At 60.2% G+C, this 25,527-nt stretch overlaps 1 protein-coding gene across 2 annotated transcripts; it reads right to left on the bottom strand.

The window, feature by feature from the left end:
* Positions 1–92: 92 nt before the first annotated feature.
* Positions 93–11,759, bottom strand: CD300A (CD300a molecule). 2 transcript variants are annotated; one of them, XM_037493059.2, is made up of 8 exons: positions 11,720–11,759; positions 11,404–11,593; positions 7,438–7,770; positions 6,634–6,766; positions 4,472–4,566; positions 2,156–2,193; positions 1,617–1,712; positions 93–708 (listed from the first exon to the last, which is right to left on the bottom strand). In XM_037493059.2, the coding sequence occupies exons 2-8, from the start codon at positions 11,462–11,464 to the stop codon at positions 574–576; spliced, it is 891 nt and encodes a 296-aa protein (XP_037348956.1). In that variant the 5' UTR covers positions 11,465–11,593; positions 11,720–11,759; the 3' UTR covers positions 93–573. The 2 variants fall into 2 exon arrangements, with proteins under 2 accessions (XP_037348956.1, XP_037348957.2); XM_037493060.2 differs by lacking the exons at positions 11,404–11,593; positions 11,720–11,759 and adding an exon at positions 8,726–8,782.
* Positions 11,760–25,527: the final 13,768 nt, after the last annotated feature.

The raw sequence follows: 25,527 nt of genomic DNA, 5'->3' as shown, positions 1-25,527 counted from the left end.
CTCAGCTGGGCCCCAGCCAGGCCTTTCAGGTTGCCGGCGCGGAGGAGGGGTCGTTTTAGTAATTTTTCTCCACACTCTTAAGATGTTTTAAGTTTTATTGCTCTCTCTTATATAAAATGAACCAGAGTCCAGCAGGACGTGGGTCCTGGGGCCCTGCAGCCTCGGGACCAGGCTCCTCCCCCGTGGTCGAGGCCGAAAGGTCCATTTAGAGCCAGCTCTGCTCCTGGCTCTCTGCCAGCTCGCCCCAGTCCCTGCTCCCTGGCATTCCAGACACTTCCAGGTGCTGAGGGTTACAAAGCTCCCGTGGGCACCACCGGAGCCACATGCTTGCCTGGGGTGACAGGGGCCGCGCCCGCAGAGTCGAGGGGAAAGACGGCAAGAGCAGCAGGCGGAGGGGTCCCCCGGGTCCCTCCAGAACCCCATCCCTGATGGTCCTCAAAGAAGCCTGCGGACTCACAGTGCCCGATGGACACCCAAGGGAGCCCAGCTGCCTCCTCCGCCACCGGGGAGGGGACTTAGAGAGGCCGAGGGCAGGTGCTCGCCCGGAGCCTCCAGGGCGAGGCCGCCTCAGGCTCAGTTCCTTCTCACCACGCTGTACATGGGCTCCAGCTGCGTGGGCCTCTGAGGGGGCAGCCCTCTGGCCGCAGAATCCTGGCTCTGGGCGTCAAACACCACGGTGGTGTAGAGCAGCTCTTCCCGGGGAGCCTCCTGCAGAGAGAGTGTCAGGGAAGAGGGGGGCAGCTCAGGGTCCTGGGGAGCAGGGCCTCCAGTCTTCCCCTCGGCCGGGGCCTCTGTCTCTCATAAGGTCTGTCCATGACCTGCTGCACCCCACCTGATGAGACACGGCACAGAGCACCAGGCACGCTGTGGCCCACGCTGACACCTTGGCCACCGCACTGGGAAAATAGGATGTCGCTGTCCCGGGGCTCATGTCTAAGTCTCAGGCTTAAATCCGCCCCTGTCTGGGGCCTCCCTGGTGGTGCAGGGGTTAAGTCCCAGCGCTATCAAGTGTCAGCAGCCACTGCAGCACAGTTCACTTCTTGGCCAGGGAGCTACCCCCATGGCACAGCAGACCTCTCCTGTCTTGCCCGCTGCTCCCCTCAGCAGTGTATTTCAGTAGATCCACCTGTTCTGCTCCCCACTCTGTCTGGCGTATCCTCTCACCCCCCACACCTCTGGCCTGCGCCCCAGCTCCCGTATGCATAAATAAATAAATCTTAAAAAAAATCCAAATCCATCCCCATCTTCTCCACTACCTCGCCCCTCGCTGGCCTCAGCCCGAGCTCTTCCACCACCAGGCAGATCACAACCTGGGGGCAGCTCTGTGTCTAAGGGTTGACTTAGGGGCCACTGACCAAAACCTGGGAAGCAGCGTTGATACCAAAGAGATGCTGAGACACAAAGAGCAAGAAGTCACAGGCTTTACCGTGGGGTGTGAGGTATACAGTAGGTGCTTAATCAGTGCTGCCCCTTATGGACTGTCAGGATTGTCCCAATAGCACCTCATCTCCCATCCCACCCCCCAGCCACAATGACATTAAGCTCTGGCAAAATCCACACTCACCCCATTTTCTGTGTGGCCCCCAGGGTCCCCATGCCAGGCGGCCTGTGCTTACCACCGTGCTGTACTCCACGTCCACCTGCGGGGGGTGCCTGGGCTCACTCTGAAGGGGCCTCGTCTTCAGCTCCATATTTGCATAGTAGGGCTCACCCTGGTGGGCAGGGGTGCAGGGTCTCAGTGGGGGTCCATGGAGACCCTCTGCCGTCCAGCCCAGAGGGCCCTCTCTCCTTGCCTCTCTGCAGACCTGATCCCTCCTTCTATGTGTGGGTGAAGCCCCTCCCCCACCTCTCTGCTCTGCCTACCCCAATACCCCTCCCTGCTGCCCCCAGGCCCCTCAGGGCAGTGTTTGAATGCCCCCAGGTCAGCATGGGAGGACCCTCCTTCACCGCAGGCTCCTTGGGGAGAGGGACAGGCTGGCAGAGCTGGAGACAGGACCCGGTAACCAGGTCCCCCTGGTATCGTTCTGTGTGCTCCGGGCAAGCATCCCAGTCAACCAGCAATACCCCAACCAGGACTCCCCACCCCAGGGGAGCCCACAGCCTCCTGTGCTCCTGCCTGGCCACCTAACACCCCTCCTGCTGCCCCTGTTCTTACCTGACTGGAGTTCTGCAGTGGCCCTGAATTCTTAGCAGCTAAAGAGAAAAGAGGAGAGTAAGGAGGTGGAACCCCAGAATAATGGCAGAGAGGGGGGGTCCCTAAGATGTGACCCTAAGATTCACCTGCAGGAAAGTATTTCCCCGGAGACGGTGGTCGGGGGACTTACCACTTCAGGCCTGCGGTGTGGAAGGGAGGGAGGGAGGCAGGGAGGGAGTGGGTGGGTACACATATACAGGAACAAGCCGGAAAGCATCCTGGGGAGACCCAAACCAAGCTAGTTCTCAAAATACAAAAAAATACATAAGAGCGTCTGGGTGGGAGAGGGCAGGAAAGGGCCTCTTGAAGGACCTGAGACAAGATGGAAAGTTCTGGCGGTCTCTTGCCCAACAATGGGACGGGACACCACTGAACTGTGAACCCCAAAATGGTGAAGACGGCACATTTTATGTTAGGTGCCTTTTACCACAATAAAAAATGTGACTCCGCAGGCCCCACCCAGATGCACTGACTCAGAAATGCCGGGAAATCTGTGTTTCAACAAGACTTAGAAATAAAAATAACACAAGTGTCCTCGCAGAGGCCAGGCCTGCCTGGGACACGCCATGCGGGAGGATTGGTGGCCCCTGTGGCCCCCTGGCCTGGGGTGTGCCCCTCACGGACAGGAGTCTCGGTAGCCGCGAGGGCTCACAACTCGGGGCTCACAGCCCTGCCTGATGCCCAGCTCCCTGCACCCCGCCTCTGCGCCCGGGGTGGGAGCAGCTGATGCACACACAGTGAGGGTGGCTGTGCAGGTGCCTGGCCAGCAAGCCCACAGCCGGCGGCCCTGGACGCTGCAGGGAGAGACAGTTCTGCCCCCAGAGGACCCTAAGGTCAAAGGCTAGAAGCAGGACCACACCTGAGGGACGCGCCTGCCCATCCCTGTCAGTTGACTCAAGAACCTGCAGCCAAAACACATGGTCCAGGTGCTGCCCCCGCGGCCCCCCACCCCCACCCCAACAGGCCTTCTGAAGGGGAGGGGGCCTGGCCGGTGTAGGGGGGTGGGGGGAGGGAGGAGGCCCCGAGGCTGCTCCCAGGCCAGGGGGAGTCTGTCTGCCGTGGGGCTTTCACTTTAGTGTGGGGAACTTAGATTCTTCCTTGTGCCTTTATTTTTCCAATCTTCGACACAACCCCAAGCTCCTTATCCAAGGGGAGCTTTCTGGGTGAAAGGGCAGGGAGGACACTCGCAGCGGAGGGCGAGGCCGTCAGGCGGGAAAGCCCCAGCTTCCTCGTGACCCAGGCGCAGGGGAAGGAGACAGGACACGGGGTGGGGAGGAGGAAGGGCTTCTGTTCCCAGCACGGGCTTCTGCTCCTCTCAAAACGCCAGTGTGCTGGGGGCTGCACCCCCAGGGGGTGGCTGGAGCTGAGAGTGAGTCCCCCTCCCCCGTCTGCACCCTCTCTTCGTTGGTGCTGCAGCTGTGGAGGGAGCACCCCATCCGCCCCCCTGCAGCCTTTGAAAGGCTTAACTCACTGACAACAAACACCCGAGCCCTCTGCTCGGGAGCCCAGAACCTCAGAGCAGGCAGGGCCCCTGGGCCTTGCTGATCTCAGGCCAAGATCCCTCCAGGGGACCCTGGGCCTCCAGCCAGCAGCCAGAGGCCACGCTCTGTCAGCTACTCGATTTGCCGTTGGTGTCCCCCAGCTCCTGTTCAGAGGGGAGCGGCCACCCCAAGGACAATGCCTGGACTCCCTGGGGGCCCATGGCAACCAAGATGTTAAATAATGCGCTAACCCACAAAATACCTACTGTGTGCTTTCTCCAGCGGGGACCCTGATCATGATGATGCAGGGATGGGGGTTCACCCAGGGGGTGAGCTATTTTGGGGGGTCAGGAAAAGGTCCCAGAAAATGAAGTTTGAGGGCAGCCCTTGGGGCCCATCAGGGTGAGCACAAGGGCACCCCAGGTTTCCAGAGGGAATGCAGATGGGGCAGCAGGTCATGGCTTTTGCCAAATCACAAGAAATTGGAAACGGCTGCTTTCCAGGGCGGGAGGCCAGATTGTGGGGGGCGGTGACTGTCTTGAGGGGCTTGGATTTTTGAGGGTTTTAAATAGAAGAGAGACACAGCCTCCCAGAGCAAACACCCCAGGCTCTAATGTGGGAAATGCCTCTCTCTGGGACACCTCCTCTGGGCCAGCCCTGAGGGTCACCCAGGACCTGCTGCCGAGGGCCTGCATTCAGTGCTTGTTCTGGGGAACAAGGACAGAGCCCCGAACACCACAGGGTGTGGTCAGGCCCTGCCCACCTGGGGACACAGGGGCGCGGGGAGCTAACTCACCTTTGACCTGCCTTGGAATCATCCTCCAGGCCAGCAGCGAGATCCCCAGCAACAAAAGCAGCACAAGGGCTAACAGGGAAAGCAGCACGGGGGACCTGGGGGACACAGATGGGGGGGGGCACGATGCTTTCCCTCCTTGTTCCAATGCCCAGATACGGCCACATTGAAAAAAAAAGGGCATGAAATCTTTTTACACACCTCTCTCTAGCAGTTACCCCCACATCCACACATACTTAAGAAGCCTCCAGAAACTCGTCATTTGGATACAAGAAAATACTCATGTACATTATTTTCCTCCTTTCGTCACACACAAGAGGCACAGAACAAATGCCAGACATCACCTAATATAGCCAGGTATCAAACATTCTGAGAAACACGCAGACCTGGATGATGCAGCCTCACTACATGCCAAGACTAGACATAGAGCCTCCACCATACCGCTTGGGGTCACACCCAAGTTTATAAGATGAGAACATTCAGGATGGGGTTGGTAACACAGAATGCCATCTGTTATCGACTGAAGTGTCGATTGACACAAGTATTGATTGACACATGATGGAGACCCTTCCATGTTGGTTCATAAAGACGCGCCCTGCTATTCTTTATAGCTGCATAGTATTCCAACACATGGACAGACCTAAGTGTTTAACTCTTTCCTCTGAATGGGCAGTTCCCCTAGTCTTTTGCATTTACACACATTGTTGCAAAAATCACCTTACAGCTTTGCCTTCTGGGAGTGGACAAGCACTGCAGATTTACTGGGATTTATCGCACACACTGTTCCAAACCCCTTGCTTGCTTTTGTCTGCTATTTCTTGCCTAATTTGCAACCATGATGCTCTAGTCTTTTTCATAAAGATGTGCTTCCCTCAAATCACAGGCTTCAGACCCACAAACCTAGCTCTGCCCCCATGTGTGTATCTGGAGGCCTGTTTCTGGAAGTGGCATGTCTGAGACCTGAGTTGGACCTTGCTGGATATTAAGGTTGTGGCGTGGGATGACCTGCAGCCTATGGAAGGGTTTCAGGGGGGTCAGAGCATAAGGAATCTCACTGGCCTTTGCTCCTGGCTCTAAATCTTGGGGTTTTGTTAGTAATTGGAGTGATTTGTTATTCATGCGCCCCTTGGGTCACTCCCAAGTTTATGTTCAGAGATGAGATGACTCAGGATGGGTCACAGAAGGACCAACCATGTGACTGGGGACGGGGGTTCTGAGCCAGCCTGACCTTCAGGGAGTGCAGGGCTGGGGTGGCCTATGGTTCAATCATTTGTGTTCATTTAATGATGTCCCAGTAAAAACTCTGGATATGGAAGCTTGGGGAGCCCTTCCAGGGACACATGATGTCCCAGGGGGTGATGTGCCTGGACTCCCCCCAGAGAGGAGACCCTTCCAGACTCTTCCTACGTGTCTACATTTGGCTGGTCCTCGCTCTTGATCCTTCATGATAAAGCTGTCACCATAGTATAGTGCTTTCCTGAGTTCTGTGAGCTATCCATCCAATCATCAAACCCATGGGGGGTCATGGGGACCCCCAAATATATAGCCAGTGAAAGTCATGATGGCCTAGGTACCCCAAAGTGCTCTTGCATCTGAAGTTAGGAGGTTTCGTGGGCCTGAGTTCTTACCCTGTGGGGCCTGTGCTAACTTCAGGGGCTCCGCACAGAAGTAAATTGCAGACACCAGGTAGTGTCAAGTGGGGTGAGGGGAGGTCTCTGAACCCCGGAAATGGCTTATGACTGCTTGGATTTTCTAGGGAAAGAATCTCTAAGTGCTGTCAGATTTCTCTAATGGTTGTGACCCCCCAACATTCAAGAATCCCGAGTTTAGATGAAGAACTGAGACCCTGGAATCCTGTACATCCGGGCTGGAAGCCCAGCTTGTCTCTCGTCCCTACACGCCCCTGGCAGGGCCTGTTACCTCCCTCCCATCACCCCCAGCTTCTCCCCAGCCTGAGTCTTCCCCCGGAGCCAGAACAGGCCCGCAAGGCCTCGCCCAGCCAAGCTAGGGATTCAGCTGCAGGCTCCAACCAGAGCTGGCGCAAGGGAGGCAGGGGTATCTAGCCCACAGCGGTGTGACCCCGCACCCACTGGACCAGGGGAGGAGGGGCCCCTCGTGGGCTCCCCCGAGGAGCAGGCACCTCCAGACATGGGCATCCACCTTACCGAGGGTTCTGCCGGGGCTCCTCCTGGCTAGTGCTGTGGGTGGCCAGGGCAGTGGATGTCTGGGTGGTCATCTGCATTGTGATTGTCAAGTTGGTGGCTGTGGTGGCAACTGCAGTTGGGGTTGACGTTGATGCTGCAGAAACACAAATGAGACCAGGGATCTCCCCCATAAATCTCACAGCCATGCCTTTTTGAGTTGATTTCACAGGAAACGCTCACTTAATAGGGTGCAGGACCCCAGGCCAAAGTCACCCTCCTGGGCCAAGTATTTCCAAACAAGACATGTTTACTGAACCACAGTCCCAAGTTCATTCTGCCCAGGCGGGTCAGGGCCTCTGGAGAGCCCCTAAGTCACCTCCGCACCCCAGTCTCTTCCTCCTCCAGCCACAGCTACTGCGGCTGCCAGACAGACACGTCTACACCGTGAGCTGACTCGCATTTGTTAGAGGGCCCCTGTGCTCAGCACGGTCACCACCCCCTGCCACTCTGCCCAGCTCCTACCTGCCCCCGCAAGCTCCCCATTTCTGTGGGCGGATGCACGCGGGCTCCTCTCTCCTCACAAACTCTGCATCTCACCTCCCCTTCACCTGACAGACACCTCCCCCCTCAGGCTGACAGAGGGGCCAGCTCCTCCAGGAAGCCTTCCTGACCCCTCCCCCACCACACACACACACACACACACACACACACACACACACAGTTTGCTTGAGTCTCTGATCTGATTCCTGCCTCTGCTGTTCCTACCTGAGCCTCCTCAGCGGCCCAGGGCTGGTACAAAGCATGGGGGTGGGAGTTAGGACTCACCTGGGGACACAGACACCTCAACCCGGAACGTGGGGTCGAATGATAAAACTGTGTCAATCCCACAATAGTACGTTCCTGCATCAGCCTCTGTGAGGTTCTCCACGGTCACTGTGAAGGTCAGGTTGGCTGGATGGTCCCTGATGGACACGCGGCCGCGCCTCCCTTCTCTCCCTGACTTGCTGGTCTCCACGATCTTTTTCTGAGAGGTCCAACATGAGTCTCTGCACCAGTACTTGACTTGTCCTGCGTATTTGTCCTTGTAGTGACACGTCACGTTCAGGGATCTGCCCACGAAGCCCTTCACCATGCGGGGGCTGCCCAGACACCAACAGCCTGAAAAACACATGTGCCCCGCTCCTCTGTGGATGGCCGTCTGGGCCTGGGGACATCCCCAAAGTTTCCCATCTCCTGTCAGCCACCCCATCAACCAGATCACACCTGGGGGTCACCCCTGAGATTCTAATCACAGCAACCCCTTCCTCCAGACCCCACCCCTCTTTACTGCTGCCCATCCCCTCACCCACCAGGGACTCCCACCTCCAAACCATAAGAACCCACCCCAGCACCCTTCTCCCCCTCAAGGAGCAGGTTCTCCCCAGCCGTGAGCAACTCAGACATCAGAAGCAGGAACACATTCAGTCTGTGCCCTCCCGGGGACACGAGCAGGGACCCCAGCTCCCTAACACTGCACCCCACCCCCGCTACCTTTGGTGCATCCTGGGGCTTCCTCAGTCCCCCCAGCACCTGTGGCTCCTCCCCCGGGGAAGCTCATATTCTGCGTATCATGCTTCGGGGTTTGTCTGCCATTTCCCCAGACAGTTCCCACAGCCCGAGCTGCAGAGCAAGGGGTGAAGCTGACATCACCAGGCAGAGGACATCCCCCCACTGTCTGTGCTCCCCTTATAAATCTGTGATCAACCCCAAAAGGGTGGCCTCCAGTTCAGCCCACCCAAAACTGCTAGTCCCTGTCCTGGGACCCCTCAGGATCTCCTCTTAGACCTTGTGAGGCAGCAGCGAAGGCCTCCCTAATCCTGCCCTAGGTGTGATGTTTATTGAGATGCTTGGTGACGGCCAAGGGGGATCAGGTGGACAGGGCACCCGAGGAGTCTGCGTTTGTGTCCCAGTTCAGATGTGAGTTCTGAGGCAAGTTGCTTAACCTCTGTGAGCTTCAGATGTCTCATCTGTAGAGTGGTGATAACTGGCAGGCCCCGCATGACATTGCAGCATTGAATGAGATAAGGAGTATAAATAACATTAGGTTGAATCACATGAAATTGCTGATAGTCACCTGTTTTTGAGCAAGAAATCCAGAATTTCATAAGATTCCACCTAATGAAAACAGATAATCTCCGTCTAGCCAAATTAAGAAATGAAAATAAAAAATAATCAGAGAGATGCAGGAAATTAAAGTCAAGATGGCACTTTGCAGAAATTCCCCACAGATACACCGATAAATCTGGGTGAACATGTTATATTCTAGAACAATGCAGACCACTAAAACTGACACCTGTCAAGTGCTGAATAAAGAAATGTGCATTCGAGCATCCTTCATCCAAGAGGCTGCTCCTGCGTCGTCCCCTCGGCTGTGAACTATCATCTCTCTCTGCCTGGGCCATGGCCCCACCGCCCCCACCACGACGCCCCATAATCCTGGCGTTCTGCAGTTCTGACTTCTTTGCCCTCCCTCCCCCTTCTTTGCTCATCAGCTCTTAGCGACAATAAAAACACACACACCCCTTTTGAGGACATCCCACAGCTGAAGTCTCGGGTGAAAAAAATGTCACCATTTCTCCCAAAATGCTCTGCACCTGTGACAGTCCCTGGAACTCAGAGATGGGGAGGGGGCTTCCCTGGTGACTGGGCCAACAGCGCCTCTGCGGGACCCTCCCAATTCCTGACCATCACTGCCCTCCTCTCCCTGCTCACCAGCAACTGGGGGGACTGGAGGCGCCAGGCCGGGTCCATTGCTCTGCACCTCACCTGCCAGGATGTCCCCCTGTCCCCAAGGTTGACTGAGGGTCACAAAGTCTCACCCCATGAAACCTCAGAGAAAGCTGGGAGGGAACATGCGTGTACCCACCCCACCAGGAGGTCAGAGGGAGGAAAACCAGGGCCGGGGAGCTGGGAAACAGGACAGGGGAGCTGGCCCTGCACGGGGAGCCGACTTCTTCTGGGAGACGCAATAAAACAGGGTGCCGGTGGGCGTACAAATCAAGAAAAAAAAGGAGACACACACTGTTAAAACAAAAATAACCAGGTTGATTTGCAAGTCTCTGCAAATAAATCTGTAAACTTGGATGAGACTGTTGATTTTCTAGAAAATGTAAATTACCAGAGTTGGCCCAGGATAGACCTTTTCTGCATGCAGTTGACAGCCCCATGCAGGAGCCCACGGCCAGCGAGGACCAGGTGCGGTGACCCAGGGTCATTTCTCAATGTGGGGTTCACACTGTCCTCACTGCAAATACGCATGATATTTATTAGTCAGTCACACCTCGATAAAGCTGGGGGAGATGAAGATAAAAGTTCTTTCCCTTCCCCAAAGCGGAGCAAGCCAGAAAGGGAATCATCTCTGTAGTGATGGAGAAGCACCCAGCATCTGATGTCATCGTGTTAAAATGTACTCCACAGGCAGTCGCAGCCATGGCCCCCCAACTTCCCTGGCTGCACCCCTTTACTTCCTTTCCCCAAAGCAGAGCAAGCAAGTTGGACTAGTTAGCTCTGTCGGCCCTCAAGCAATAACCAAGTCCAATTTCACGAAAGCATTTGCAAAGCATATAGGAACGCGGGAGCCTCCCTGGTCCTTTTCGCAGTCAGCACAACACACAGAGCTTAAAATGTGGCCGATGAAAAAAAGAGAAAATAAAACATAAATAAATTCATAAAAAGGAGCCAAATCTCATACAATTCCCCACCTCAATGGCTCAGAGGAGAAAGGGAACCGTCTCCGTAGTGATGGAGAAGCACCCAGCGTCTGATGTCATCAGGTTCAAAGGTGCTCCACAGGCAGTCACAGCCATGGCCCCCCAACTTCCCTGGCTGCACCCCTTTACTTCAGACACCTGCCCCATCAGATGGGTGACCGCTGCCTCCTAGGTGTGGGCATCCGTGGCTGACCAGCCATGGTGGACGAGAGGAGGAGACGGGAGAAGCATTTTTCTTCCAGACCCCCAGGTGCTGGTGAGCAGGGCAAGGTGGGGTGGTGATGGTTGGGAATTGGGGGGTCCCACAGAAACACTTCTCTCACGACACTGTGAGACCCCACACAGACAGCTGTGGAAAGCAAGAGCCCCAGCAGCCGGGCTCCAGCGCAGGAAGCCGGGCTCAGATGCACACCCCAAAATTCAGTGTTTCCCTAGAGACAACTGTTAGCCAATGAGAGAAAACATGCAATTTATAAGCAGAACTACAAAAAGATTAGAACTATCTAGGAAGAGACCAAACCAGAGGACAGCAGCTGTTTGAGAGCAGCTCCAAGCCCTCCGGGCACAGAGGTGGATCTGGAAGGTGGCCCTGCCCGCCATCCCTGCCCTGTGACCATCTCCCTTCCTTGGAGGCGTAGCCCTCAGCCATGGCACCCCAAGTCTCCCTGGCTGTACCCCTCCATGTCCTGAGACCATGGCCTGCTCCTATCCAGCACACCCTGAACCCGGGGGGACCCCAGGGCGCCTCCTTTCAAAACACAGGCCCTTGGGGCATCAGCACCACCACCCAGCTGTCTTCTTCCCGTCCTTCATCCTAAGGCCTCTGGCCAAGGCCCTGCCCCACACCCACGCGGGTGCCCACAGCCTAGCGTGGCTCATCCCAGGTCAAGTGGCTGCAGAGGAGGGTACGGTCCTTCCATCTCTCCATCCTACCATCCCCCATTCTGAGTGCTGTATGGTGCCCAGACTTGGGGTGCCTCTCCTGCCGCCCCCCTTAGCTCTGCCCCTCCTAGGTAGAATCTGAGTCAGCGCAGCCCCTCACCTGGGACGCAGAGAAGCAGCAGCGCTCGGGGCAGCCATGTGGCCTGGCTCCTCGGGGCCATCTCTCCGGCAGCTCCGGCCGGGCCTGTGCCCGCTGAGGAGGAAGAAGCCGAAACCGAGGCTCCTGCTTCTGCTTTTCTCCGGGCCTCGCTGCTTCCTTGTTCAGCTTCTTTTTGGTTTTGTTCCTAGAGCTGGTGAGAAAAGGAAGGCCGCTGAGGGAACGCGGCAGGGACTGGCTGAGACACCCCCAGAACCCCGCGCTCTCTTGCGGAGCCCCGAGCCCCTCATTCCGTCATGACCAGCAGGTTGTGCCTCACCCTTCTCGCCCCTATGACCGCAGGCCAGGTTTCCTCAGAGTGGGCCCAGTGACTCACTCCCTTCCTGTGGTCGGGGCGAGCATGTGAGAGCCGGGGCCACACCCACAGAGATGCTGCTGAGGCTCCCCTGGGGACCCCCCGCTTGAGGCCTCGACCCCCAAGTGGACACAGTGACCCTGGAGTCCCTGAATGGCTCCTGGTCTTGGACACATGTTCTCAACTTGGCCAGAAGCTTCTTAGGTCGTGACCTTTCCCGTGTGGCCACCACTGGCCCCACCTTGGGGTGCTGCTCCTTGAGGGCTCTGTCCCCCATGATTGCTCCCTGAACTTGGAGGAAGTGTCTCCACCCTGGAGAGAGGCCAGGCCTGAGACCTGGTCTGGACGGCCAGGGCTGGGAAGCTTAACTGGGGCACCTGGTTTAGGGATAGGGGAGCATCTACCTGGGGTCTGCCCTGGTTCTACCTGGTTCTACCTGCTCTACAGAGCAGGCCCAGGCTGCCAGCGAAGGGACCTCTCCTTGCTTGATCCAGGCAGATCTCAGACTATGTGCGCACACATACACAAACACACACACACGAAGCCCTTGTGACATGGGCTCACACAGAATAGCCACAGAGCACAGGGGGAGCCTGTGGTGCTCCAAGCCCCCAGGATGCCCCGCCTGCCCCGCCTGCCCCGCCTGCCCCGCCTGCCCTGCCTGCTCCTTCAAGACTTTCACTTTCCTCCTTCCTTCTGGGCACAGAACCACTTTCCTGGGAGGGTGCAAGGAAACCAAGGAGCAGTACCCGTTCTCCTTCTAGAAGGTTCCAGCACCTTGGTAGGCCTTGGAAGACTCTCTATGGCCTCATAGACTGACTAAGGCTCATGCAGATCCAAGAACAAGATCTGGAACAGGGTGTGGAAGGCAGGAGGGGTCGTCCTCTAATGATTGTCAAACTTCCCCAGCAAGATAGGTTTTTTTTTTTTTTTTTTTAAGATTTATTTTATTTACACAAGAGCCGGGGTACAGGCTAGATACGTGGGAGGGTGAGAGGATTCCCCAGAGAGAGAGCGGGGAACAAAACAGGCAGACTGACGAAATACACTGCTAAGGGGAGCAGCGGGCGAGACAGGAGAGGTCTGCTTGCCATGTGGGTGGCTCCGAGGCCGGCCAGGATCGAACCCGCACTGCAGAGGCTGCGGACAGCTTCACAACGCTGCGCTCAACCGCCTGCGCCACCGGGGAGGCCCAGCAATGTAGGTTTTCCAACTGACTGTGGAAAGCACCTCTACATCGGGAATGTCAAGGTAAGAGGGGGCTGCACCAGACTGAGAACCTGGCGTGACCTTGAACACAAGCCGTAAAGTGGCTCCTGTGCAATGTCAACACCGTCTCATCTGTGGGACTGAGTCCTCTTCCTCTGAGCTCGAAGCACCTGGGGCCCGCGGGAGCCCCTGAGGGGCCAGGAGGCTGAGAGCTCCAGGCTCCCAGGACCCAGATGCAGGAAGTGGCTGCGTGACTGTAGCTGGCGGGAGGAAGAGGGACAGGGCGCTCCGGCTAGGGGAGGGGGCTGCCGAGATGCACCAAGCCCCCGCTGGGTGCAGGTGCCTTGGCCATGGTTGAATGCACGCAATTTGGGGTTAATAACTGCAGATCCCTCAGGCAACTGGGAAGTAGTTGGGCCGGGCAGCTGTGACAGGAGACCACAGCGGGTGGGAGCACCGGGTTTCCCTTCCCCAGGAGTCTGGGTGGGACCGCATCGTGGTCTGACCCCACCCAGGTCTGGCCTGGGCTGCCCCTCGGCTAGATTCCCCGCAACTGCCCATCTCTGGGAGAGCCACCCCAGCCTGGCTGGGTCCTCCAGGCCCGAGGTATCTTGAACCCCCCATGTGCCTGTGCAGAACATGCTCCTGCTTGGTCCTGGGGGTGCTCTGGTCGTGACAGAGAGCAAGAGGAAGCTGCGAGCCAACAGATGTACAGTGGCCCCAGCCCAAGGATGGGGTTCCCACTGTCCCCCAGGGGTTCCTGAGGCTTCCTGTCCACGGCTCCTTGAGGACTCTGTCCCCCATGGTTGGTGCCTGGAGCTGGAGGGAATGTCTCCACCCTGAAGAGAGGCCAGGCCTGAGACCGGGTCTGGATGGCCAGGGGTTGTGAAGCTCAACTGGGGCACCTGGTTTAGGGATAGGGGAGCATCCACCTGGGGTCTGCCCTGGTTCTACCTGAAGAGATGGTCTTGGGGTGTTCTCAGTATCACAATCCCAAGAACTGGGGTGAAACCAGCATGGGTTTGAAAACAGAGCTACCAGATTGGAGCTCCTGTGGGTGCCAGTCAGGACCGAACTCCAGCGCCAAAGGGTCCCTGATGACCAGGCTTGAAGGCCAGCCTCGGTGTAGCTCAGTTGGGCACACGGTGCAGGTCGACTGGCACCAATCAAATAGCTGAGACTGTAAATGGGCCGATCTGATCGGAGCCCCCGTGAGTGCCAATCAACTAAAAAGGACCAACCAGCCTTGAGAGGTAGAAACCCTGGGGAGCATATAAGTCAGGCTCCGGCAGACTCGTTGGACTCCCCTGAGAAAATCTTGGTTGAGCTGTAACACTGGGCCCTGTCCTCTGGACCGTTCCTTCACGGACCTGCCCTCCGACTGCTGACATCACCTGCTGAATGACCCATCAGCCCTGTGCTGGGTGTCCCTAAAAGAGCTGTTGCTGCTGGCTTTGTGCCCAGCGTCTGTGAGAGCTGGCACCTGCCTCTGACACCTGCGGCACCACCCCTGGTGCTGTTGCTTTTTGTACTGACCAGCCGCATGTCTAGTGCTGCCCAGCTTGGCCTTCAGATTGCTGTAGCTGACTGCCGTGGTGCCACCTCCACAGCGACCTTCAACCTTGCAGACCTTTGACCTTTGAGACCTTCTCCTCTGATCTCTGCTTCAAAGCGCCGCCTGAGCATCCCGCTGCTGTCTCTGGTCCTGCCTCGAGCTCTGTCCTCTCTCCCCACTTCTTTCTCTCTCCCTCCCCTTTGCAAATAAGCCCTGTCACAATTGGGCCCTGAGTCATGTCCTGCAGCTGCAGCTAGAAGTACATGTTGACTCTTTGAGGAGGTTCCCTCAGCCCCAGCCTCCCCTGCTCCCCTGCTCTCCTGCTCTCTGCACTCAGCCAGCTCCTCGGAAGATGCCGGGCCTTCCTGGGTCCCCGTGCACCCTGTCCCACGTCCCTGGCCCCTGCAATTCCTCTTTCTGTATTTGCTCCCCTGCATGGCGGTGCCCTGCCCACCCTCCCTTTCATGGTAAGACTAAGACTTCGTGAAAGCAGAGACCGGGGGACCCCCAGGGCCACGGGCTCATATGCCTCCCGGGGAAGGGACTGGGAATTGGGGTGGACGCAGAGGAGGCCAGGACGGAGCGTCTCCCCTACCCCAGGCCAGCCCCGGCCCAGGCGGAGGCTCGCGAGTCTGAGCAAACCGCCCGCCCGAGCCCGCACACAGGAGGCTCACGGCCTGGCCTGCCCTGCGCGCGGGGCGGGAAGCGGCGGTGCGATCAGGGTGCCCACTGGCCGGCGCACAGAGAGGGCTGTGTCCGAGGCACGGCCCCCTCCCAGCACTGGCCGGGGTGTCTCTGGGTCACGGGCCGTGGCCTGGGGCCCTTCCAGGGAGCGGGACTGTGGGTGCAGGGTGGGCGCGGGAAGCTGGCCTCGGAGAACCCCCAATGCTGACAAGGGGACAGCACGGCAGGGACGGGCCGGCCTTTGTGTCCTGGCTCCGAACCCCTGGGGCAGCACGGGCTTCCTCACGTGGCGGCGTCCCCGGCTGTGAAACGGGGGCAGCTCCACCCAGGTGCCCAGACACCAGGAGGCTCCCAGGGAGCCTGGAGATGGGAACCCGCAAGTATCACACAGGTGTGCATCCTGAACCCCGGTCATGGCCACGCCACGCCCGCACCTCACAACACACAGAGTCGAGAGACCTCACCGGCAGGAACCCACGGCCTTCAGTGTGAAACCCCCAACTCCTGCGGCCCCTACCCCAGCCCCCAAGGGTGGCCACACAGGGCAGGGAGAGCGTGGCTTGCGGAGGCCGTGGGAGATGCCAAACTGCTGACCCAGGCACGTGGGGAAGAGGATGTTGGGTAACTGGGGCCGTGAGAACCCACACTGCGGGACTTGCCATGGAGACGTTCCCCGGCTCCCCACCCCAACCCCTCTTGCTTCCTCCTTCCTCACCGGAAGAAGCGAGGCCGGAGGAGTATTTTTTGTAGAAAGACTCAGACGAATACAAAGCAGCCGCCTGCGCGGCCGGGGCTGACGTCGGGCAGGAGGAGCCTGCAAGCGGTTGTTTAAACCTCTGTGTTTGACTTCCAGCTTGAATTTGTTGCTTTCCAACACTCTAGGGGATGACCCCATACTCAGGGCCTTGGCAAGGGCAGGAGCTCACACACACACACACACACACACACACACACACACGCACGCGCGCATGCGCGCGCACACACTCGGCAAGGAAGCTGGACCCTTGCCCTACTGTTAAAAGATTTAGAATAATATGTGTTGGGGTCAGGCGTGGGACTATGGGGGCGCAGCAGGAAAATCCCATAAACTCTTGAACTTTAAAGACAAATCCATTTAAAAATCACGTCAGCTAAATCTGAGAAATGTTCTGGTGGTGGTTGTGCAACTCTGTATATTTATAAAAAATACTGAATTATGCAAGTGAAATGTATGGGTGTGAGTTATACTTAAGCCTCTAAAATGCAAATTTGAAAACCATTGTGAATAGGACCCAAGACCCTCTCTGCACCCACAACCCCGTCCTGACCCCGCGCGCCTTCTGGCTTCTTACCCCTCCTTGTCTCCTGGCGCCAGACCCTTCCCGGCACCGACTACAGTTGGCATTTCAGACCCCTCGCTCCTTCCCGCACAGTGAGAGGAAACAGGCCAGGTGCCAACGAACCAAGTACCCACGGGGTAAAGACCCCTGCAGAGGGGGGTGAAGAGCAGGGGGCATGCTGCCTGACCCCTGCGCTGAAGGCCGGACCCACCTACTGGCCTGGCCTGGCCCAGGTGTGCCCGACCCATCCCGCCCAGCTCCATCACTCGAACTCCAGCACCTTCTAAGCACCCGCTCCTGACTCTGGGCCTGGCCCACCAGGCTCCCTCCCGGCCGGCCCTGCTGTCTGTCCATGCCTGGTCCGCCCAGAGACTCCTGGAGGAGAGTGAGCCGGGACAGCACAGCTGCGCCAGGTGGTCAAGCCCAGCCTTGGAGCAGGAAGGCCGAGGCACCGTGCTGGGGGTCCCACAGACCCCAATTCCCAAGGCGGCCGGAACCAGGGGCTACGAGCCAGGCAGGGGGACCCAGCAGCCTGGGGCCCCGGGGTCTGCGCGGAAGGGGCCCTGCGCTGGGCAGGGGGGTCTGGCGCGCGGCCCCTCGCGCCATCTGCTGGCGGTCCCCGGAACTGCCGGCTCTCCGGGCAGGTGAGGGCTCCCAGCTCCGCAGAATCTGCACCTGCAAGCCAGCCGCCTCACGGAGCCTTCCAGAAGACTGGGGGCCAAGGGGGGACGTCTCCAGTGCCTTGGAAAGAGGACCTGGGGTTTGGAGGACTGGCTGGCCCCCTTGGTGGAGGAGAGGGTACCCGGAGCTACCGGGCAGCATTACAGGAGGAAACAGGCAGTACCCAGGCTCTGACCACCCGGGAAGGGTGTGGTGGCAGGAAGCAAGCGCTGCGGTCTCGAGCTCCTGCTTCACAGCCACTGAGGCACAGGGGTTCTCGTGCGCCCTCCGAGGCGCACGGGACTGGGACTGTCTGGGATTGTCAGGCAGACCTGAGCTATCCAGCTGCCCCATCCAGTGCAAAGGCTGGGGCTTCACTTCCTCCACTGGAATGTTCTAGGAGAGGGGCAGGACCAAAGCTCGGGAGGAGGGGCTGGGATCGCCTCCTCCTCGCCACAGGGACTAAGAAAGCAGAGACAGGAAAGGCCTCACACTCGCTGCCCTCCCCTGCCAGGGAGGTCCCCTCCCCGCAACATCAGGCTCCGGGTTCCAGGCTGCACGCCCCCAAGGCTCCTGAACTGGCGGGAACCCCTTTCGGGACTTGTGTTTTGGCCACAGGGGAGGGGACCCAAGGACGAGTCCTGACACTCTGCTGACGCGCTGCCAGCTCTCAGGCCAGGAGGCCCAAAGTTCCTTGGCAAGGGTCAGAGTGCCCGTGTGAATGGGGGGTGGGGGGAGCTAGCAGCCCTGAAGGGGTGAACAGAGAGAGGCATAAGCCTGACCAGCCCCTCCAGTCCTGCCGCCTGCGCTTGCTCACAGCAGCTGGCAAGGTCTCCACCCCAAGTGAATATTACAATCACCTGGGGAGCTTTTGAAAAATTACCCTCACCTGGGCCTCCCCGGTGGCGCAGCGGTTGAGCGCTGGGTTGCGAAGCTGCACGCAGCCTCTGCAGCGCCGGTTCGATCCCCGGCTGCTCCCCGGCCACCGGAGGAGGGTCCCACATGGCGCGCAGACCTCTCCTGCCGCCCGCTGCTCCCCTCAGCATGTACTTCGGTCCCTCTGCCTGCTCTGCTCCCCGCTCTGGCTCTGGTGAATTCTCTCACCCTCCCGCGCTTCTGACTGTGCCCAGTGCATGTATAAATAAATAAATAAATCTTTAAAAAAAAAATCACCCTCACCTGAGCCCCCTCCCCAACTCCCCTCTTTTCCTACCCAACTGAGCCCGAGATTCTGACTCAGTTGGTCTGGTGGAGGCCTGGAGAGGCGCCCACACCCCAGGAAGAGGGGGTATGGAGGAAGCCACAGGGGAGAAGATTTCAGACACTGGGCACAGCCCAGGAGACGGTGGAGGCAACGTGGAAATAGCGCGACTCCGTTTCAGGGGGCTCCTCTGTAACACCTGGTTCTCGAAAACCCTCCCCAGACGAGGGGATCCCTAGAGTGGGCTCAACACAACAGCACCCCAGTCCCTTCTCCTCCCAGGGTCAGGCCCGCAAAGCCGGCTCTGAACATGAGCGCGTGGATGCGGGTGTGGGTGGGTGGGTGGAAGCTGGGCCAGGCCAGAGCGTCAACCTGGCGTCCCCCGCCTGCTTGAACCCCGACCCTGCCACTGACCCAACCCCGGCCTTGGCCGAGCCGTCGCCCCTTCTGTGCCTCGGCGTGTCCTCCTGTGAAATGGGGGTGATGGCCGCACTCCAAGGATGGGGTGTTCTCTGCACTAGTTTAACACGCCGCCACCCTGCCACGTTCAGGGGAATGTGAGGGGGCCACGGCTGAGTCTCTGCCCAAATACCCAAGGCCCAGAGGGCAGCTTTCTCCCGGGCCTCACCTCTGCTCCCTTCCCTCTTCTTTCTCCCAAGCCTGGGTGGACCCTCTCCCAGCCGCCCTCTTGGCCCCAGGATAGATGGTCTTTAAAGGCCCTGCCCTGCCCGTCCCCCCAGACTTTGTCCAGAGGCTCCCCCGACCCCCTGCTCCCCTGCTCCGCCTCAGCTCCAGCTCAGAACCCGGGCCGGGCTGCCTAGAACCCGATCCAGATCCCGGGTCCAGTCTTGGGGTCCCGCCGGCCAGGCTGCTGCAGTCGGCGCTGTCGCCGCTCTGCCCCGTGTCCACCAGGGGGCGCCCCGAGCCCAGGCACCGCTTACCTGTTTCTTCACCAAACCTTTCACGTCAGCTGTGCCCAACCCGGGGCCCAAAGTCGAGGACCCGCAGCTAAAAATACAAAAATTCTCCTTTGCTGGAGTTTGTGGTTTAGTGGGAAGTACAGGGAAAATAGGGGAGACAAAGGATCGCCTTAGACGGTGAAAAGTGATATTGAGGTGCAAGTCAACCCCCCAGAGGCCCAGGTGAGGGGCCTCCCTCCCTTCACACCGGGGGACCAGCACGGACAAGCGGCCCAGGGGCTCTGGACCCAGCCCCGCGTCCTCCTCCTCTGTCCCACTGGATCTCTGTCCTTGAGAAATTCTGGGGGGCAGATGGACACTGAGAGTTCCAGAAGGATGCCTGACCCGTCCCCAGGTGAGTCTGGTCATGGGGTGTGGGGGAGGAGCCTCAGGTGACGTGGTCACTGTGCTCAACCACCCCCCACCCCCCGCCACCCGCCACCGTAGTCCCACAGAAGGTGATCTGCTGAGGCTTTCAGTTTCCCGTCAGAGCGGCACCAGCAACTCCAGGCAACCTTCCCTGCACCATGAGGCTGGGCGGGGCGGTACACGACGCCCCTAGGTCTCCCCCCAAGGCCCCAAGCTTGGCGGGTTCTAACAGACACTGGGTGCTGGTTAAGAACACCCATTCCAGGCCCGCCTCTGGGCGCCTGCTGTAGAATCTCTGGGGCCGGGGACCGGGAAACTTCCCAGACAGCACCTGCAGTCACACAAGTCTAGGAAACTGCAGTGCAGGGTTTGCGGGACCACCTGGGACGCGTGCTCAGCGGTGCTGGACAGGATGCAGGCCGGGCAGGATGGGATCTAGGACGGGAGGAGATCAGATGAGAGAGGACATATACAGAGTGGTAACCAACGCTACCACAATAAAAAATGATATAATTTTTAAAAGATTGGCCAGAGTGGGGTGGCTAAGGTGGGGGAGGGAGGCCAGAGGACAGCTCCGTGCCTGGCACACAGCAGCCACCGAGTGGGTGTGTGTCCCATGACGTCATCTGGTGGGGTGGGCTTAATGGCCCTCTGGCACCCGGCGCTGGGGTGTGCAGACGGCACACTCTCCCCCAACTCCAGGTCCCGCTGGGTTCTGGTGGCTGGAGGCTTTGGGGTGAGTTTCCCCTCCAGACAAGGACCCCAGGGACCATCCAAGCAGCAGGGTCCTCCAAGGCTGTGTCAAGAGGCCCGGGGCGGGGTAAGAACGGCCAACAGGGGTCAGCGGCTGCGATCATTCCAGTGAGAGGCGGCTCTGGCCACCCTCCGGCCACTGGTGAGGTTGTGCGGTCAGCATCACCACTGAAGCTGGTACCGTGGGCCATGTGGCCTGGCCAGGGGCACAGCGAAGACGGGTCCCGGCCTGTGGGTTAGGAGGGAGGAAGAAGTTGGGAGATGGGAGACCGCACCCCCCAACGAAGGAGAAGCAAGTCCAGAGAGAGGGCGGGAAGGGTGGAAGGGAAGCGACGGTGGCCGGGGAAATGATTTCAGGATGCGGAACCTGGAGGAGGAGGGAGCGCCTAGAGAAGCCCAGGCCCTCAGATAAAGTCCGAGGCTGGCATCAGACCTCGGCGAGAGCCTCCAGCAGGCGGCCGTCTCCAGATGCCCTGCCCTCCGGCAGTTCCTTGCTCTTAAACTCCCCTGTCCTCCTGCGGCCAGAGAACCTCCCGCAGGCCCCCACCCCCACCTCCCAGTCCTCTTCAGGACAGCAGAGGAAGGAGGGCTATTTCCCCAGCGCCTTGCACCCCAGGGCTGCCAGAGTGGGGGTGCTCCTTCCTACCTCCCTTGCCATCACAGTGCATCAGCCCGGCTCAGGAGGCCTGGCTCCCCTGACCCTCCACGGAGCCAGAGCCCGTGCCCCATCAGGTGTTACCTGCAGGCCGCTGCCTCCCTGGAGTACGGGGGTTCTTGCACGGCCTGCCAGGGGTGCAGGGAGGTCGTGGTGCGCTCAGAGCGGGCTCACTCCTGAGGTGGCCCGCTCCTCCCTCACTGGGGCTGCTGGGGGGGGGCAGCTTCTCCTGATCCTTTTTGGAATCAGGAAAGACGGAAAGACGAGGGAGAGGCCTCTAAACAGGGCACCCTCCATTCGGCACCTGCCAGGCCCTGCCTTGACCCAGATCCGCGGGCGTGTCTGAGGAGCGCGGGTCTCCGTGTTCTTGGCGAGGGACAGTCGCTGATTGTCTCCGTTAATCCCACCTGCTTTCCTGGAGGAGGGGAAAGATCCTGACGTGGGGGCCAGGGAGCCGTGGTCCCCAGGGGGCTCTCCCACGGGGGAGACCACCAAGGGAAATGTGCACGGGGCCCTCAGACTCCAGTGACGTGGCCCAGCCTGCTGAAAGGTGGGCCCAGAGGCGGGGGTTGAATCCCAACCCCAACAATTCGAAAGGTGACGTCCAGGCACCTCCGAGTGCAGCCTGATTGGAAATGCCTTTTCAGGGGTGACCGGGTTAAAACAAGACGGGTTCCCTGATGCAAGATGACTGCCATCCCGACGCAAATGTGGGCAGGGAGACTCACATAGGTGGCGTGAAGGCCAGGGGGAGACGCCCAGGAGGGGCGTCAAGGGGCCATCCTGTCAAGGGGCCATCCTGGCAGACACCTGACCTCGGGTTTCCAGCCTCCAGCACTAAGAGATGACACATTCCTGTCGCTGAAGCCACCCACTGGCGGGTCCCCACGGAGACGCCCCTCCGGTCATGGCTATGACGGGGGAGGCTTCCTCAGGCCTCCAGGCTGTGCCCTCGGTCCCACCTTCCAGTCTCCCAGGTAAGCCCGCCCCACACACAGGTACACTGACACCTGCACGCGTACAGGCGACTCGGTGCCTGCGCCCAAGGGAGTTGTCCCTTCGCATTACGGTGCCTCCGGGCAGGCGGTTAAAAGGACACGAGGACTCGAGGTGGAGGGGAGCGTGGCCGCAACCGGGGAGCGGCGTGGGAGGGTGTCAGGGAGAGCAGGGAACAGCCCTATAAGCGCCGAGGAGCAGGGAGCGATGAGGCCCCGGCCAGCTGTCCCTCCCACGCCTGGGCTGTCGCCCGCGCAACACGCGTGTTTGACCATGAGCCCCTCGGGGGACACGGCGCGGGCCTGCAGTGCGGTCAGCGCCCAGGTCTGTTCTGAGAATGTGGGCTGAAGTCAGCCTCCGGAGGGGTGCAGCGAAGAAGGAGGGACACGCGCCGCCCTCCCCAGCCCCCATTCTCAGCTCCGCAACGTTCTCTGGAGAGGAAAATGAGGGGGCGCTGGGCTGCCGGGAAACTGGGGTGCTGAGAGCAGGAGGAACCGTGAAGGTGTGGCCGGGGTGCTCAGGAAGGGGCTGGGCCGTGACCCCGGGCCCCTGGGGAGGGAGGGGGTGCTGCCACAGGTGAGCCCACTTGGGGGCTCCAGATGATTTTCTTTTAAAAAATGTGTAATTTATTTTCACGGAGAAGGAAAGAGTCAGAGGAACCCGCCTCCTCCTGGCTGAGAGGCAACCAAGACCCCCCCCTCACCCCCCGCCCCTGTACCCTGCTAATGGGCTGCATCCTCTTCCCCTCCGGGACGGATTCATTTCTTGCTCTTCTCTGAATCTCACTCCCCACCGCCTGGTCCGCGTGCGCCTCGTGTGCCTGTGTGGGCACCTGTGCCTGTGCGGCGAGGGGCCTGGCCTCCCGGGGACGACAGAGGCCGACACTGCACCTGCTCCCGAGGGTCGGGGCCACAGCAGCCCTTAGGGTCTTCGGGAGACTCACCCCAGCTGTCCCCAGTGTCGCTCCAGGAATCCCCAGGCTGCCCCAGCTACCCTGCTGGAGACAGAGCAGGAGCCTCCTGCACGGCCCCCAGCACCCACACGGGGGGCACACGGGCACATGGCCCCCCGTGCCCGTGGCTGGCTGCTCAGTTGCTGCCCAGACATAGCGGAGCCACAGTCCCAGGCTGGCCGAGGCATCCGTAAACCAGAAGGGTGACAGCAGCACCCGCACCAAGCCCGGGAGCAGCTGGGCACCCACCAGGACACCCAGAATCTCCCCCAGGGGCACTGGGCACCTCTGCAGGCGATTTCGGTTGTCACAAGGGGGGTCCTGGCGTCTCGTAGGTGGAGGCCACGGAAGCTGCTCGCTGCCCGCCAATGCACGGGGCAGCCCCACCCCAAAGGACGATGCAGCCCCAAAGTCAGCAGTGAAAGTGGATCCCTGCCTGGAGCCGGGGGCCCAGACCGTGGGGGGCCCCGCTGTACCGGCCTCACTGCACCCCCCACCCCAAACTCAACGAGGGAGGGTCAGGGGAAGGGTCACAAGCCTGCGGTCACGCAGCAGGCGCCGGAGGGCTGCAGGGCAGGGACAGCCGGTCGGGGCCGGTTTGCTCGGTCTGCGGGGATCAGGTTGCAGGGGTGCTGGGCAGAGGGGTGGGGGCGGGAGCCTGGCTCGGGTTGGCCGGGGGGCCGGGGGCGGGCGCGCTCGGGGAGTGACGTGGGGGCGTCCGAGGCCGGGTCTCCACGCCCCCCGCGGGCTGCCCCAGGGTTGGGGGGCGGAGGGGGTGTCTGGTGCGGCCCGGGGGTGCTGTGGCCGGCGCCCTCCCCTCTGCCCTGCGCCCTGGAGGGCTCCACGGGCCGCCGCCGCTGTCAGTCAAGGGCGGAGCAGCAGCTGCTGTGCCAGTCAGGATAGGGCGCGCGGGCCCCCGGGTCCGACGTGGGGAGCTGGAGCGGCCAGCCCAGAGCAGATGGTTCGGGGGACCCCGGCTTATCTGGACGTAGCCAAGCCGGGCGCCCAGGGGGCTGGAGCCGGGCGCACCCGCATCCCTCAGCTCAAGGGGCTTGGACCTGGAGCCCACGTGGCTGGGCCCACCCTCTGCACAGCCCTGGGGCTTGGGGTTCTTTCAATTGCGGGGACCCCAACTTCAGAGCTTAGGCGGAGCTGGAAGCTCAGGGTTCATTCCTACAGATGAGCAAACTGAGGGCTGCTGCCCAAGGTCGAGAAGTCAGTTAAGTATGAGAACCTGAGAACCAGGATGACAGGAAAGGTGTGTTTTTGGGGGGGTTGGTTGCGGGGCTGGCACCCTGCCAAGGTCAGCGATTGACCACATCCCAGCCACCACCCCCTGCTTCAGCCCTGGCCACGGAGGGGGTTAGACTGAGCCCAGAAGGGCTGGGCCAGACCAGGCGCAGCTCCCAGTCAGTAGACCTTTGCCATGAGGGGGATGCCCCTGCACCCCAGCTCTTAGCTGCTTCGCCTGATCGCCAAGCCCTGCCGTGAGGGCACAGCCACGGGCAGACCCTGTCCTTAGCACCCCCTTCCAGCCCAGCAACCTGCCATCCTCCTGCTCTGGGGGTGCAGTGTGTCAGGGCTGGGGGAGTGGTGACGACAGGGACATGTGGCCCGGAGACGAGAGACCCGCGTCTGGCAGGAGCACGGCACTGGCTCTGGGGGCTCTGACGTGACTGTGACCTCATGAGGTGACTGTGAGGAGCTGGAACATTAAATTTGAGCCCTGGGTGTTAGTACTTCCCTTGTATAGATGAGGAAACAGAGGCAAGGTCAAGAGAGCCGCCCAAGGTCACGGAGCTGGCGGCAGGAGGCAGCATCGAACCCCTGGCGGCAACTCCTGCTCGGTTCCCTCTGCAGAGCTGCCTCCAGCTGCCAGGGCCGAGGCTGTCTGGTCCCCAACTCCTCCGAGCGTCCTCGGTCCCTCTCTCAGTCACCAGCCCCCAAGGAGGGCCTGCCAGTGCCCTCTTCAAGGGGACGGAGGTGAGAGCCGCGCCCTGCGCCCAGGGAGGATGAGGTCAGAGCTGGCATCTCAGAGCCGGCGCAGATGCTGCAAATCCACGTGGCTGCCGTGAGCGGGCTGCAGCTTCCGGAGGGCTGCGTGGGGCCCACAGACAGGGAAGGCCGGTTGCCCACACCTGCGTGCGTGCCTGACCTCAGCACTCCCCCTGGGATGAGAGCGCGTGCTGGGCTTGGGGAGACCAGCCAGAGAGCTGGGGGGCCCTCCTTCCCAGCTGCGCAACCTCAGGCACATCACTCAGGCGTCTGTTTCTCGTTCTTCTATGAGCTGGGGGTGCCCAAACAAGAGTGTGAGCCATACGTGTGAACTGAAGGCTGTGCCCAGCGCTTGCCAGGCCTCCCCAGAACCAAGCGAGGTACCGACCAGCACCAGGCCTCCGTGTGCCCTTTCACAAGGTGAGCCTCCTACCCAGCCCCACCCCCACCAGCATACAGGGGTCC

The sequence above is a fragment of the Talpa occidentalis genome, unplaced genomic scaffold, assembly GCF_014898055.3.
Source record: "Talpa occidentalis isolate TD23 unplaced genomic scaffold, MPIMG_talOcc4v2.1 talOcc4.7, whole genome shotgun sequence".
In the NCBI taxonomy this organism is placed as follows: domain Eukaryota; kingdom Metazoa; phylum Chordata; class Mammalia; order Eulipotyphla; family Talpidae; genus Talpa; species Talpa occidentalis.
The sequence above is the reverse complement of the archived record's forward strand: the minus strand, read 5'-3'. Positions and strand labels throughout refer to the sequence as shown.

Coding starts and splice junctions, on each gene's coding strand:
- CD300A (XM_037493059.2), bottom strand. CDS start 11,464: ATGGCCCCGAGGAGCCAGGCCACATGGCTGCCCCGAGCGCTGCTGCTT. Junction 7,771..11,403: donor GCTGCTTCTCTGCGTCCCAG/GTGAGGGGCTGC, acceptor TGTGTTTTTCAG/GCTGTTGGTGTCTGGGCAGC. Junction 2,194..4,471: donor GATTCCAAGGCAGGTCAAAG/GTGAGTTAGCTC, acceptor TTTTCTCTTTAG/CTGCTAAGAATTCAGGGCCA.